Raw genomic sequence first — 16,554 nt, 5'->3', positions numbered from 1 at the left:
TGTTCCGGGCGGACCCGCTGTACTCCAGCCCCGCGGAGTCCCCGCGCCTCACCAACAGCCTCGTCAACACTTTCCTCTCGGCCGGTGGCGGCGGGGCCGGCGCGGGCGGCGGCGGCGGCGGCGGCAACGAGTGTAAGATGGTCGACCTGCACGGGGTGAAGGTGGCCTCGTTCCTCGTGGAGGGGCAGGAGCTGATCTGCCTGCCGCAGGTCTTTGATCTCTTCCTGAAGCACCTGGTGGGAGGGCTGCACACGGTCTACACCAAGCTGAAGCGGCTGGATATATCGCCCGTGGTGTGCACGGTGGAGCAGGTCCGCATCCTGCGCGGGCTGGGGGCCATCCAGCCCGGCGTCAACCGCTGCAAGCTCATCACCAGGAAGGACTTCGAAACTTTGTACAACGACTGCACCAACGCGAGGTGAGCGCAGGCTCCGCTCTCGCCCCCGGCCGGCCCGCGGGGAGCGCAGCCGGGGGCGGGGGCGCGGCTCCCGGGGCAGGGGGGCGTGGGGGGCACCGAGGGGCTGAGCGGGGCTGGGGTGCGGCGGTGCCGGCACGGAAAACTTTGCCTACTTCCATCGGCCCCCGCCATGGCCGGGACCGCCGGGCAGCGGAGCGGCACCAGCGCCGGTCTCCAAACTTTTCTCCAAACAGGGAAAGCCGATAGTTCCCGAAAACGCTCTTTAAAACAGACAAAGACAAAACAACAAACCAACCCGAATCCCCAAAAGTTTTCTCCGTTATTTTTGTCCCGCTGGGACCCGCGGCTGTGCTCCCGCGGGCGGTGCCTGCCGGGTGCCCGGGCGGGGGCTGCGGGTCCCGGTGCCCCCGGAGCGGCTCCGCTCCCGCAGCTCCGGAGCGGCCGCAGCCCCTGCCCGGCTTCGGTCAGCGAGCCCCCGGATCCCCGCTGGCTCCTGCATACTCGGGGTTATAATCCTGGTTTGTGACCTCATGGCTGCTGCCTTTAGAAATGATAATGATCTAAATAAACACAAAACCCTCTCGGGGCTCGGCAGGAACACTGGTGCCGTGGGGCAGGGTGCAAGGCAGGGACTTTGGAGATGCCATTCCCTGCTTCAGCAGTTGGTGAGGGACGTCTCCAGAAACATTTCCATGTCAGCGTGCTGCTGCTTTCTGTGGCAGCAAACTTTCTTTACAGACGCTTCAGCGAGCTTTGGGTGCGATATCCGACCTGCAGCGCCAGCGTTCAGTGACTGTGGGCTTTGTGTCGCTGCTTCGACCTGCTTAGCACTGAACGGGGGTTTTATTTTTAATAACTTAATTTCGTGCCAGTGCGGGGCCTGATCCTGCACTCGCTGCTGAAGCAGGAGCAGACCAGGCGTCGTTCTTGAGTGCAATATTTGCTTTGTTCCAAATCACTTTATATTACAGGTGACAGTTTAGAGATGCGCTTAATTCCTAGATCTGTTAATATGGACTATGTGCTTTTTTTCTTGCTCTCGTTCTGGTTCTGTGGCTCCTTCTCCCGCTGCCTATTTCAATGTCAGGCACCTCGATGACATCACACCCACTGCTTTATTAAAGTGATGGGTTTGGAAGCAAGGTCTGAGACTTACATTAATTATATTCAAATACATTAGATTACTAAGGGGCACATTTAACATGTAAATGCTTCTGTGAAATGTTTCTGAGACTCGACTAGCATGAAAGTTGATGGTTAAAGAAACGCATCTCGTTAATTTCTGTGACCGTGCCAAAGTTTTTTATTAGGAAAATACAGGATCTGATTTGATAATGAAGCCTGTAGCTGCAGTCTAATGATTTCTGCTCTCTTACAACCAGCGATTTAAAATCTCGAAATGCTGGAGTGTTAAATGTTTAAAACTTGTATTTCCCAACTTTTTTTTTTTTTTTTTTTTCCCTCGTCGACAAAGACTGAGGGGCGTGCTGGGGAATGGGTAGTGCAGGGAGCGGTGGGAAGGGCGCCTTGGGGAGCTGAAGGTGAGGAGCCAAGTGATGCTCCAGGAGGGGCTGAGAGGAACAGAGCCCTGGGGAAAGGCTGGGGATAAGGCAGGGCAGTGCCAGGGGGATCCTGCAGGGCAGAGCTCTCAGCTCAGACTCACACGTGTTGAATGTGCTTCAACTCTCCCCACCCTGCTGTGAAAGCGTTGTGTTTTTTACCTGTTCAAGAACAGCAGATCCCTTTACATTTCGTTTCTTTATGCCTCGTGAAGATGCCACTGGTTGGAAGAACCTGCTCACATCAAGGTGTTTTGCATTCGTGGTTTCAGGTGTAACGCATGAGGAGCGTTATCAGCACACCTGAAACTTTGCTCAAGGATTGTAACTTAATGTTAATTATATTCTGTCATGCTAATTAAATGCTTAATACCTCATTTTATTTACAGATTATTATTTCCCTTCAACAGTACTTACCCATACTTACCGGAGAGAATGTTGGGTAAAAATAGTTAAATACATGAGTAATCTTAATTATTTTTGTTTGCTGTGAAGTGACCTGGGAAGCACTGCAGTGCACATTATCAAACAAATTAAGTACAGTAGAACTGTTAAAAGACATGCTCACACTTTTTATTTGGAAAATAAAGGCTTGAAAATGCGTGATCTTTTAAAATTACTGCTCTCAACTCAGAATACTGTGCATTGCTTTACTAGTTAATATTTTTTTTAATTGATAGCCCTTTATATATTTATTGGAATACTGTAGAAATGTTGCAGTAAACTCAAGAGCTGCCAGAAAAATGCAGTAAGAAATGCTGGGTATCATTATTTTCACTGGTCATTGACTTGTAACAGCATCTCTTACATTGGTGTGCACTTTTAGATACTTTTTTAATTGGAATGCATACCATCAATTATATATAACTGGAAAAAAAAAATCTATTTCTCCTGCTTACTCTATTGCATTTTTTAAGTTGAGTTTGTCTACAGAGCTCATAAGAGCTGCAGAGAAACACACCCGTGGCTGAAAGTTTTTTGGTGTTTGCGTTCTGTAGCAGGAGTTACTCTGTCCAGCAGCTTTCACCTGTCTATTTCTGTAATACGTTCACATGCACTGTTTAGATTTTCATTCACATCTTTACAGAATGTTCCTAAAATGATTCTTGTTAGCCAGCAGCATGCAAGTCTAATTTGCAAGGCAAGGTTTGTGAAATAAACTAACTGCTCATTTCATTGCAGGTCCCACCGTCAAGTGAGTACAGCATACTGACAAAATCTAGCTCCTGATGGGCAATACCTTAGAATATTACTTAAATTATGGAGGATTGATTAAATTTAATAGTAAAGGATAGCATTTACTTAATTAAAAATAACCCAAAACAACACAGAACTATAATGAGGACTTGTTTTTAAAAGGAAATATAAAACTGTAGTAAGAACATGTTTATGATAGTACATGTCAGTCCTGAAAACCAGGATTGTGAGAGTATGATCACAACCTCTTCCACACGGTTCTGTATTTGATGGATGCTACTGGCCATTGAAAAAGCATAGTGTTGGTCTGGATTATTCAGTGAATGGTCAGAATACTTTGCAGAAAAGAGCATTTCAGTACATGGCATATTTTTCATGATTTAAAGTAACCGGTTAAGCTAATATTTTGTATTACTTCAGCTATTCACAAACAATAAAAGGCTTTAGAAATGAATTTAAGCAGTAAATGCAGACATTTAATTTTATGAGATAATGAGGGTCTAGTCATGTTGACTATTAAAAGCTACCCTATAGTCAGCAGTACTCTGTCTTTTATTAGGAGACTGATGTCAAGATTATAATTAAAGCAATCCAGCCATGTAGCACTGCACACAGCTTCCTGTATATTGATAGGAAATGTGGACATCTGATTGTCCATAAACTTCTTTCTCTAAGTGGGTATTTAGCCTACATTCAGACTCAGCCAAATTTATGGATTTTGGAGGTGTTAGCATTTTTAAATAGAGATCTGTTTTTCAGTTTCCTTCTCTTCCTTGAAGAGGAGGCTCACTTCAAACACTCACAGATCGCTGGCAAAGTGGAGTCTGCTGGAGATGGAGAAAGGAATTCTCCCACTTTCTGAGCGGTGTAGTTATGCTTTTGGAAAAATCCCTCTTTCTTTTTGGGTATCTTTAAAGTCTGTGCCTGTTCAAAACTCCTAAAATACTTGAATATTTTCATCAGATGCATATCTAATCTGGAGAACCCTTGATTAAAATTCCCTTCTTTCTTCACAGCACTAGAGCTCCCCATTTGAAGTGTAACATGCTTTTCCTCCAAAATGGAGTATTTGTATGATTCCTGCATGTGTATATGCATAATACATATGTAATTTTCTACTGAGACTTCTACAACTGAAAAATACTGTGTTTTTGTAGCAAAGACAAAAAAGCTAAACAATTAGGTATTAATGATATTCTTGTTGCATATTCAAAAGGTCTTTGCAAGCATTTCTTCTCCTTTTTTTCTTTTCACCATTTCAACCTGCAGAACTCTTCACTGTCACTTCAAATCACACAATTCTACAAAGATAAAACAACATTTAAACTCATTTGCTTTGGGAGGAAAATTGAGCATTTGCACCCAATAAGCCTGATTGTGGAACTGCATGCAAATTGTGTTTTGATTTATCTCTTTTGCACTTTTTTCCATTTGAATTGATCTTGCATTAATTTCGCCAAGCGGCTCTGTGAGGCTGCAGATGTTGCCCTGTGTTTAATAAATCAATGAGACAGATCTGAATGAATCACTTCAGATGGATTCTCTGCTCGGTTTGATGTCTAGATGTTATTCTTAGCTTGTTATCATGACAGATGCATTAATGTTCCCATACACTGCCAGCAATGTCAAAGAGATTGAAGCTTTTAAAGTGGCGGTATCCCCTTTTCCCCCTTCTGTTGGAATAACTAAATTGCCTTTAGGAATAGGTCAAAATATAAATTTAATCCTGGCGTTGTTGTGGGGGAAGATGCTAAACTTCTGATTGTATTATAACACAGGCAAATGCAGACTCTTACAGAATGATTAATTATTCCCAAATAGTGGAGATCAATATTAAAATCTAAACATAGGATAGCTCCTTAATAGAGTAACCACTTTCTCAACATTAATATTTCATTGTAATAGGAATGATAGGAATAAATAATATAAGACTAGAACATGTTAAAAGTATTGCTATAAATAGAATATCGTTGTGTCCAAATTGATTACAGGCTGAAATAAGGCTTTTTTCTCTTTTTTTACCTCATTAAGAATTTTCTTTTAAAGTTAAGTATGTCTGGATTCAACATTTGTTAGATTTAAAATAGTTGTTTATTATGTTTCTGCTACTGCTCCCCATGTAGAGCCAGATATGTTGGAGAAGTTGTTGATCACTGTTAATTTTGGGTCAGTGTAGTCTGGTATCCATTATCTTGGACAGAACCTGTGGAACACAAACCATAAAAGGCTGGAACGTGTCTTTGTGGAAAGGTTTTAAATTCTGAAAAAAAGATAGCACAAAGTGCAAAGTACTCTGCCATGAATAATGAAGATCTGTTTCCCACGTAGGCTATGCACAGCTTTTATTCCTTGGTGTTTACTAAACCACTCGTGGTCATCTTTGTTTTTCTTTAGAGGATAAAATAGTACTTTGTGCAGTCATTTTGTTAAACCTGATTTCTCTCTTGTGATGCTTTTATTTTCATTTAAACAATTATCAGGAATGTTCCTTTTCCTAATCTTTCCTTGACACAGAAGAACTTTGACTTTTTGTCTTTAAGGCTTCTGAGAATAAATCGGAGAAACTGGCTGTAACGGATCTAGATTTATGTTGGCATTCTTGGTGTTCTTGCTCCAGTAGTTCCAATTTGATAAAGGAAACAATATATGTAATAGAAATTCACAGTTTATTCAAATGAGTTTAAGCTTTAGCATTGTTATATTTGCCTTTCTCTCACCAATATATCAATGTGTGGCAATAGCATTATGCTCCGAAAGCCTCCAGAAGGGACCAGCTCTGCAGATGGGGAATTATTCTCACGCTGGGGCTTGTGGCTGCACATGCAGCAGCCTCTTGTTTGTGCACTGGTTTCAAAAGCAGGGAAAATCAACTTTGGTAGGACTTAGGATCACAGTAAAACCCACTGAATTAAAGAATCATGTTTTATTGTATGGCAGTGGCCTTAGAGTGAGAAACTGGTCTCTTACCTACCTTAGTAATTTTGCAGTAAATATTTCAGATGAGCCTCATGAGATGTTCTAAAGAATTGTCTTGTTTATTTCACTGCTTTCAGGCTGGAATTGGTGTTTTGTAAGGGCTGTTTGTCAGCATTAGTATTAAAAAGGTGTTGAAATCTGGGCTGTAAAGTCTCTGTTTTGACTTTGCTGAGGTGAACTTCCCTTTCATGCCAGGGGCCTTTTGCCAGAACAAGGGCAAAGAACTTAAAAATGTTTCTAGAATCTGAGCCCTTCTCATCAGAGGTGGGACATACTGAACCCTGCTTTTGAAAGAATTATGTGTTACTGTGGTTTTGGGTCTGATCTCTTATTTGCTGAATGTAGGATCTTGAATCTCTTTTGTGCCTTTCCAAATGTGGTAATTATGAATTTTCTGAAGTTACGAACAAAATTATCCAAATCCTTGCTTTAAAATACACGGGAAGTTCCCAGCTGGTTGCTTTTGTAAGTTTGTTGTGTGATTATCAGTGTAATAAAACCTGAAGGTGTATGGAAATGTGTGATTTTAATGATTATTTGCTTACACAGTACTAATATCAAACCCAAATGTAATGAGGCTACTTCGGAGTTCCTGCTGTCTGGGTTGTGTTCCTTTGGTGTAAGCCAAGGCAAGGTTTTTATATGTTCCGATTAAACCTGCATTCCCAAGCACAACTATGTTAGTTAGTAATAATTCTTAGTGATTTAGATTTATCCTGCTTGATATTAGAACTGTCCCTCAGGGCTACAAGCTTTTGATCTTTGTTCCCTCTTGGTAAAACAGGGTTATCCAAAGTGACTTGGTAATAGGGTTTCCTCTCTCCCTCCCTTCTACAACCTGGAAGAAACACCGATACCTATTAACTAATGTACTTTGATACCTGCCCCAGAAGGTTCCAATATCCGAATCCTGTAAAGCAGACGTTTCTTTGCTCGCCTTTAGTTCTTGGTGGCGCAGCCGTGGCGTTGTTTTGTGTGTGTAAAGTTTATTGTCACTAGCAGGCGTGGGGAGATTATATTCCCTTGTCAGTACATCTTGACCCGCTGAGCCCATTTTGCTCGTTAAAATAGATTATGTCAGAGCCTTTTGTGACTCACTCACAAATATCACTTCTCCAGAAAGTAAGAACCAAACCCAATTAATGTGCTCCCTTTATTACTGTGCAGCAGTTTAAAGTGTGATGTTTAGCAGTGTATATTGCTCCTATGATAAGGTATAAAATGTTCGATTGCAATTGTGCCTGATGTTATCAAGTTTCTGGAAATTGATATCTGGTACCGGCATTTAACCTACATCCCCTCCGTCTGCTATCTGTGGGATGGGTTAAAAAGAAAAAGTACTATTGATCTGTAGCTGGATTAAAGTTTGAAATCGGCAACAGCATGAGCACAAAAGGCTTTTTTATGATTTCTCAGCTTGCCATTGATCTACCAGTTTTATTGCATTCATTATTTATTAAAAGAATTTGCAAGCTAAACATAACGTTAAGCTAGTTTGCACACAGGGACTGCACTTAGGAAATTGAATGGAAATTGCATTAGAGATGAACATCTGTGCTATTTTTCCACTCGTGTGTTTATGGGTTTGTATAAAAGGTGTATTGGATTAACAGTTATAACCATTATAGCTTGCAGCAATATGTTAGAATCTCAAGCATTTAGTAGTTATTTAAGAAGGAGACTCTTTTTTTCTTACACTAAAAAGTATGGTAATGCCCTAACAAACAGAGCTTTTATTGGATTATTCTTTATTAATAGGCTTTTTACAACTGATGTGTAAAACTTGAGCTATCTTGCTATATTATGCATGTGCACTATTATCTATGCTACATAAAGCTCCATTAATATTGTCATTAATTGAAGGTTTCCAGTGACAGTATTAGTTAAGAATTTGGCATATAGTCACTGAAGTATTGAAATGTATTTTATAGGAATGTAAGTACTAAAAAGATCCTCAATGTATGTTCCTTCACATTTTTCCCAACAAGTCAGCTAGTTTACTCTCCTCCTTGAGCTGGGTGCCTTCTGTGATGTATCAGTGAATCAGGTGAAGTCTTAAATATTTTGAAATACTTTTCCTTTTCAGTTAAATGGTTCAGTTGCCCTTAACACTGGGCTGTAGTTGTGAGTGATCTACAAAGCGTAGGGTAGATCCAGAATTTCGAGATCATCTCCTGTAATGATTTTAGAGTTTCTTGATTGTTCTCCTTCTGTAAAACAGATGAAAAACTACTTCAGGGGCTTTGGGTGAAAAGAATGTTTGTATAATCAAGATGTTACCTATTTATTTGGTCTAAAAGTAAGTCCAGTCTGTTTATGACTGAAATGTACTGAAATGTGTCACCAAATGTGACAATGTGAAATGGGCATCACCAGTGCACTTGCTGTTATTCTGTTCAAGACTCAACCTGATACAGCTTGTAAGACTTGAGGGTTTCCTGTGCTCGGAGACAGAAATGAGCTTCATGCCAGGAGGTTGTGCTGCCTCCTCGGATTGCCACCTCCGCATCCTTTCTGTCTCTGGTAGGATGACAGTATTTTGAGCAGAGGTAGCTCTGATTTTTCTTTGAAGGAATCTCAGGGGCTGTTTTTCAGCAGCATTCTGCATGTACTGTTCTTAGTCTTCCTCACTTCCATAGGCTGCTGTGATCAGAGTTTTCATATTCTATTAGATAATGCATTTTAGCTCCCCTGAAAGTTAAAGTGGGAGTTACATTTAATATTGGATTTTATAAAATTAAGATATACACGTATTCATTGATAAAATGTTTACATACACACAAATTTATGTATGATGTGATTTAAACTTAACTTCTGGATTTTTCCAAAGCTCTCTCAACCATGGAAATCAACCTTGATTTTTTGGTGAGGGAGAATTCAGAACAATCCAAAAATTTAGTTTTAATTCCATTTGCTATGGGCATGAACTAAAATTGCTAAATAAACTTACAGGGCCATGTGGGCTATCTTGGAGTCCTTAGTTATAGTCTTTAGGCTTTTTTTATTCTTGTCATAGCCCTGTAAGTGAGTAACATTCTCAGCATGCAGATCAATTCTGTCCAGTCTGTGGCAAGAGAACTTTTAGCCTGCTATGTCCTTGTGGTATTTTAAATCTTCAAAACACCAAGACTTTTTTCTTTCCTGTTTTCAAGCCTGAATGGACAGTGGAATTAAAACAGAACATTTTTTATTTTAAAATGTCCATCAGAATTACTTCACGCTGTGTATACAGTTCCAAATCTACATATTTTGCAGAATCACAGAATTGTTGAGGTTAGTAGGGTCCTCTTGAGGTCATCTTTGTGCTTTTTCAGATGATGGCTATTCTTGTCTCTAACCTGGAGTGATGTGGACTGGATGGATGGACCATGGGTGAGGAATTGGCTGGATGGTTGTGCTCAGAGCTGCAATCAGCTGCTGGGTATCTGTGTGGTGCAGCAGTGGAGTTCCAGGGTCGGGATTGGCATGGGTACTCTTTAACTCTGGGGACAGGGGGATGGAGCCCCTGGGGACAGGGACAGGGTCAGGGTATGGAGCCCTCAGCAGCAGCCCCAGGCTGGGTGAGGTAGTCCCACTGTGGATGGAAGGGATGGATCCAGAAGGACCTGGACAGGCTGCAGAAGTGGGACTGGGCAAACCTTGTGGAGCTGGAGAAGGCCCAAGTTCAGGGTGCTGGCTGCCCAGAGAAGCTGTGGTTGCCTCTGGATCCCTGGAAGTGTCCAAGGGCAGGCTGGACAAGGGCTTGGAGCAACCTGGGCTAGTGGAAAGTGTCCCTGCCCATGGCAGGGGGTGGAATGAGCTTTAAGGTCCCTTCCAACCCAAACCATTCTGGGATTCTGTGGTCTAGACCAGTTCCTCTGTCTCAGCAGAGTTAACTGGAGTTGGTTGTCCTGAGCTGTCTCCAGTTAGATTTTGAGTGGTTTGCAAGGATTGAGATTTAGCCTTTCTGACCAACTTACTTGCAGAGTAGAAATAACTGTGCTGTGGAAGGAAGGTTTTATTGGCATGGCTGGATTCCATGGGAGTTGGGAGTAGATGTCACAGGCAGCCACTGCTGGGGTCACTGCCCTGCAGAGGAGTCACTCAGGCAGGTCAGTACAGACACTCTGCTGTTGTGTTTGTCCTTCCTGGGAACCTACCATGTCATCTTGTGCCATCTCTGTCTCACAAATGATTTCCTGAAATCCTGTTTGTGTGCTGAGGAACTGACATGTCCTATTCCCTACCATCCCTAGAGAAGAATATTTGTATATCTGCAATTAAATAAAGGTGGCTGTAAAGAAAGCTCCTGACACAGAGGTTGTGCCAGTAGGGGGATTTAGTTACTTGTATGTTACAGTAACTTAAGAGTTGCTAATTAAGAAGATAAAGCTAGTTGAAAGAAAAAATATTTTGAGCTTCATTTAGAATGTCTAATCAGCATGTTTAAAATATTATGCATTATGCTTTTTCTTACATGTGTGGTGGTTGTTTTTGCCTAGTGCAGGTTTTACATGCTAGCTATTAGACTGTTTTGATAACAGTTAATCAGAGAATGTCCTGTGTCTGTGAAATGTTATCCCTGTTGTTTTCTGTGAGGCTGATGAAGGCATCTCTCTTCAGGGCTGCAGGTGTCTGCAGCTGCCTCCTCTCCTCCTCATACTTTTAAATGTTGTTGTGTGCTGAAGGAGAGCAATTTTCTAAAAAGTTGCTGAGATAATACTGAAAATAGAAAAGCAGGAAAAATGTTGAGTCTTTGCAGTGAGACTTGAAATACATGTCTAAACAAGAAAAACTGAAACCCCCTTCCCAAACACACAAAAACTCCCAAAACCAACAATAAAAATCCAGAGCAGAGCAAGGTGGTAGAATACTGGCAGGTAGACAGGAGCAGAATATGGATACTGAAACAGGACCCAGGGTAATGAACTCGGTGTTCTGTTCCCTCTGTTGTACGAGCTTGTTGCTGAAAGATGTATTTGGAGGTTTGGGGAGTCTTTTGGCTTGTAAGGCTTTATTTGTTGGGTATTTTGATAAGACAATTCACGTATCTAATAGGTGACTTACCAAAATCCCTTGAGTTGAGCCATCCTGCCATTACAAAATGATTTTTATGTTCTCCCAGGCTGGCTGACTGTTTGCAGAGAGCTCAGTACAGGCTGTCTGCACCTTCTGCTCCTGTGCTGCATTCCAGGTGTGTGCTGGGTGCTGATGTGCTGCTCCCAACAGCCACAGTGCCTCTTGCAGGAGCCCTCAGCAAGGGTTTGGCCAGAATTGTTGCTGTGACACACTACAAACCTCACTTGTTCTCGTGGTCAGCAGTGCTGGAGAGCATTAATTGATCCTGCTGTTGTATGAGCTGACATCTCTTGTCTCAGAACCAGCATCACCGTCACTTCTTTCTGCTCTGGTTTTATGAATTGCTTTACTGGCTACACAACTGACTTATGGTTCAAACAAATCTCTTCTTGCTGGAGCTTACAAACGTTTCTGTCTTGAAATTTCATGAATGACTTTTCTCTTGCATGTTTACATGAGGGTTAACTAACTAGAGGGTTTCTGGTCATCCACTTACCCTGCCCTTTTTTGATATGCTTTCTTCAAAATTTAGTTTGCATGTCCCTCTCCCACCCCACAATCAGAGCCCTGTAATAAACTGCTTCATCTTAGTTATTCATTCTTAAAGGAAAGAATCTCTATTCAAGCTAGTGTGGAAGCAAAACAAAAAATACCTGTGAGACATTAATTTTAATCATCTTTCTTGAGTAATGCAGAGAGTGCAATAGAATAGTTCAGATTATGGCATTAGACTTTTAAAGCAGTGTTTAAGGACTTGTGTTCACTGAGGGAAGGTCAGTTAAGTGAGTTATTAACACTGGTATATTCTGATCTGGATAGAAACTCTTAATGAGAACTTTTTATTCATTCACGTGATGTTTCTGATAGTATAAATGCCTTATTTTTGTTGTTTTTTTATGAATTTAGCTATTAACAAATTAAATGCCTGGCTGGGATGAGCATCTCTGCTGCTTAGTCTCACATGTAAGCCAGCTGTGTAAGGGGATTATTCTACCAGGTCTGCATTTCGTTTAAGTAGTGTGTTATATTAGGGTCTGAACATGCCTGTTCTGTGGGAATCATTTTCCCCCATCCTTGGCTGTCACAGAATTTCTCTTTGACATCTTCAGGTTCTTGAGGCCACACAGCTTCATCTTTCTTCCTCATCTAGATTGACCTGTCATTCACAAAAACAATGCAATAATTCAATGCACAAGCAGCAGACACCACTCGCAGGTTTCATTGCTGTGTTGGCTACTGAGTTGTCTTAAAAACTTTAGAAGTCTTTTAAGCTCAAGAAGTTAAAGATTTTCTTGACCATTGGTGTTTGTTTGGATTTTTTTGATGCTGCTGTTCGCTCTTCTGTTTCCAGAATAATCCCCTGTAGTATCTAGTGCTATGAGAATTTGAGTGAAAGTAAACAAGTTTACACACAGTAGATGAGCATAGAGTATTTTTGCTAAAGTGTTTAGGTTGATTGCTTAGTTTGGTTTTATGATTGTGGGCAAAATTTGAAAGTTCCTTTCTTTTACTGTTGGTTTTTCATAATGTCCTGGCCCAGCCAGTGCTTTCTGTGTAGGACTGCAGAGGAGACTGAATAAACACAAAGGCTTTGGATCTCTCATGGACGAGGAGATTGCTTTGCTTTGTCTTTTTGACTCACTGCAGGTGAAATCCTGCAGTGGAACCATTATAGAACCACTCTTCCAAGTGTTTTCACTGATTTTTGGATCAGTAGCATAGAAAGCATCCAAACCTCCATGCATAGCCATGAATTAATATGTAAGTTTAATTTGAGGGCCACATCAGGAAACATTTAATGCAAATTTGCAAGTGCAATAATGAAACAATCCTTGAGACATCAGTTGTATCCCCTGTGTATTTAGTGAATCTCATGTTTGGATAGATTTTTATTAATTAAGTCCACGTATTTTTATAGAGAAAGTGCATAGTAGATTCCCAAACCTTTCCAGTGAAGATCTGTGTATCTGCATTTCTGTGATGGAAGGCACTACATGGGCCAGGAGTATTGAGAGTCAAGAGATGTTTATTTGCATTACCTGGTAAACCCTTGTCAAGAATCAGGGATTACAGGGTGAATAGGAATATTTTTCCATTGTTTACCAGTGGTGATAAATGCAAACCATTTTAGTATAGGGAATACTGGAAACTTGTTGCTGTGCATATATTGTACGTTGCTGATATTCAGAAATCCTTACTTGGAGCATAATATTTCATGTATTTGAGACTAGGTTATTTTTAATTGGGGTGTGGATTTTAATATTCTAAGTGGAGGTGACTGCATGTATGGAATAGTGAAAAATAATTTCATGGACCTTAACAGTTTAAAAAGTAGTAAACTGTTAATTATTATGTATTTAATTAGCACATAGATTTTACGAAGGTTATGGCATCATAGGGAGCATCCTGTCTATTTAGCCAAATCTTGATTTATTCTTTCAGAATTCAGGAAAGACTGAAAACATCATGAAGGGCAAAGCACCAAGCCCCTGTATTTGTGTGAATGCTGTACAAGCCCAAATGGTGGTTGGTGATTAGTAATTCACAGGTGCACCTGGCTTTTCTGGGAGATCCTGTGCATCTCTGAAGGGGAATGGCCATTGGTGGGCTATTTATGACTCTGGTTTTGGTAGAAAATTCGGCCTTGTGTGTCATTTAGACTTTGTGACACGTGTAGCCTCCCAGGGCCTAATGACTTGTCTGCAGATGGGCTGTTATTTATTACAGTCATGTAGAATAAAATTGATTGTCTTCTAAAATTAATTTTTCATTTGCCTCCAGCTCTGCTTTAATAGAGGACACACAGTTGCCTGTTTGCAGAAATACTGTTTAATCACATTAATATCTCAGCCCCCCAGGCTGGTGAAGATAATTGTACAAACGAACAGCAAAATCTGTATCTTTAACTTCTTTTTATGATTAAATTATGCAAATGACTTATCTCCTGCCCTTCCAAGCACTAATCATCTAATTAGGAATGATGTGTTAAAGGGATGGTTTTGAATCAGGAGAAGGGGAGAACGGAGGAAGCAGAAAATGGGACCTGACAATGAAACTGCTGAAAGTACTATAGCAGTACAAGATAAATTTGTGTATGTGTTCAAAAAGCAATAATAAAGGGCTTGCTGTGCTATTTCTAGCCCTGTTCTATTGCTGTTTTTCCTAAGAGGATTTCTGTCTGATCTTTGCCCATAATTTTCCATATTAACTTTCAATTCTATATTATTATTGTTATTAACTTAGTACTTTCTCTTCTGGTTCTCATAAACAATGAGTGCAACTGTCTCTGCATTTGGCTTTAGTAATAGAATGGTTTGAAAGACAGAATATGTTTATTTGTAGTTTGTTTTTTATCAGAGTGCTTGTCCTTGTACTGGTAGATGTCCTGAGCCTGTTAAATACTTCACATACCTCAGTCTCTCTTTTTTGAATACTTAAAAGAAACTGGTTAAAGAAACTTAAAGCTTTGCATTTTAATATAGAAGTGCAAGTGTCCAAGTGAAGAGGGTGCTCATCTCTTCAGTGTCCTGTGTCTTGTTTATGGAGTTTCCCTTTAAGTAAAATCCTTTAAATTTAGATATTTAAGCTATCATAAATGTATATTTTAAGGATATTTATATGAAATAATCATGCCTTGATTTCTTCAAGAGTTTACAGCCCAGCTTGCTCAGTTTATTTTTCCTATTAATTCTGGTGTTTGCAAGTTATGCCTTTATAAGCAGATCCTCCTGCTTAAGGCCCATTCCCACATTGGGCCCAAACTATCAGTGTGTATGAGGTGAAGAAACCAACTCATACCAGGTGATAGCCCTGAGAGCTTGGTAATGTGTTTTTTCTTGTTTTCTCTTTACTCAATTATTACTGTACTTTCTATACATGATTAAAGTGCGGCTAACCAATAAAATAAGAATATTCTAGAGATTTAACTGAAATTTCAGGTATTCCTCTATGAGAATGTATGAATTCCTTTATAAACGTATTAAAGTATTCATGCATGACAGCGTATGGATTCATAGGATGCTGTATGTAGGTAACCAGTACCTTCCATGTTCCCCAAGACATCTTCCAACATCTGCCTTGTTCTTCAGTTCCCTGCCTGTGGGTCATTCTTGTGCCCCCGTGTCTGTCACAGGTTTGTTGATACAATCTGAGGAGCATAACTTCCCCAGGAAGGTGTGAAACACTTTTACCAAGGTAGGTACCCCTCCCCCAGAGAAGCCAAAACCAAGGATGTTAAAATAATCTCTTTGTAAGTGCTTAGGCGTATGTCACAGGGATTTAAGAAGGATGAAAAACCTCACACAAATGAATTTAAAAAAATTAAAATGCTGACTGGGGCAGATAACCTAGCTTTTCTGTGTTGTTTTTGGATGGTTTAGCATAAAGAATGCAAGTTCTGACACTGCTTCCATTTGTCTGACACAGACGTAAATTGCTGGTGGAATGTTTTCATAAACACTTCATGGATGGGGAGGCTTCACTTCTTTCTGTACCTTCCAGCAATAGGATTGATTTAAATCAGTTCACATCTGTCTTTGTATACTCGTCATTATCCCCTCAAATTCTTCTCAAAAGGAAAGTTGAGACCACCTTGTTGAAGAGGATTTGCACCAAGTCTTCGTGCCCGAATATTTGTGTAAGTAATACATAAGGTCTAAATGTATTTTAGCAGAGTTATAGGAGACTGAAGAAGGACATGGGATTCCTAATTGTATTAAAAGGTTCTGGGACCCATTAGGGATTTTGACGCGGTGCCGGAGTCCCAGGCCTGCTCACCACACCAAGGGTGGGAACAGCTCCTGAACTGAGCAGCAGGACTGAACCTTAGAGCTGCTGCCCTACAGCACGTTAAGCTGTCAGCGCAGGGAAGGGGCAAAGGACGAGGAGGAGGCACTGTTTGGGTTCCAGGACACATTTTTTATCCATAGGGGTCAGGGACAAAGAGCCCCAGGGCCTCTCTGCTCGGGATTAAATACAGGGAGGTTTCAGGGGGTGGGTACAAATTTTTAACCCACAGGGGGTGGAGCATGAGGCAGGGTTTATAACCCAGGGACCAATAAGGGAAGGGGGGAGGAGAAAACAGGTCACATGGGCCAATGGGGCACTGAGGGTCAGGGATTGACAGAGGGGTGGGGCAATCAGGGATTGGCCCAATGGGATGGACAGGGAAGGGTCTGGAAGAAGGGGCAGGGCTGCAGTGACAGGCAGGGAAGGTTTGGGAATGAGGGGTTGGGTGACAATAGGGGCAGTGTAGGGGAGGATACAGTTTGGGGGCAAACCAACTCTGGGGTAACAGGAACAAACTGTACAGCTGTAAATTAACAAACTACTAAATTAAACACATGC

General features: G+C 41.1%; 1 protein-coding gene across 1 annotated transcript in view; it reads left to right on the top strand.

The window, feature by feature from the left end:
• The first annotated feature begins 6 nt into the window (after nucleotides 1-6).
• Nucleotides 7-16,554, top strand: part of DACH2 (dachshund family transcription factor 2) — a 246,351-nt gene continuing 229,803 nt past the window's right edge. The window contains exon 1 of the mRNA XM_015626682.1: nucleotides 7-418. Coding sequence (XP_015482168.1) covers nucleotides 138-418 — 281 coding nt within the window. The 5' untranslated portion in view covers nucleotides 7-137. The remainder of the gene's footprint in view (nucleotides 419-16,554) is intronic.

Source organism: Parus major, chromosome 4A (assembly GCF_001522545.3).
Source record: "Parus major isolate Abel chromosome 4A, Parus_major1.1, whole genome shotgun sequence".
NCBI lineage: Eukaryota > Metazoa > Chordata > Aves > Passeriformes > Paridae > Parus > Parus major.
Note: the sequence above shows the minus strand (reverse complement) of the source record. Positions and strands in the feature narration are given on the sequence as shown.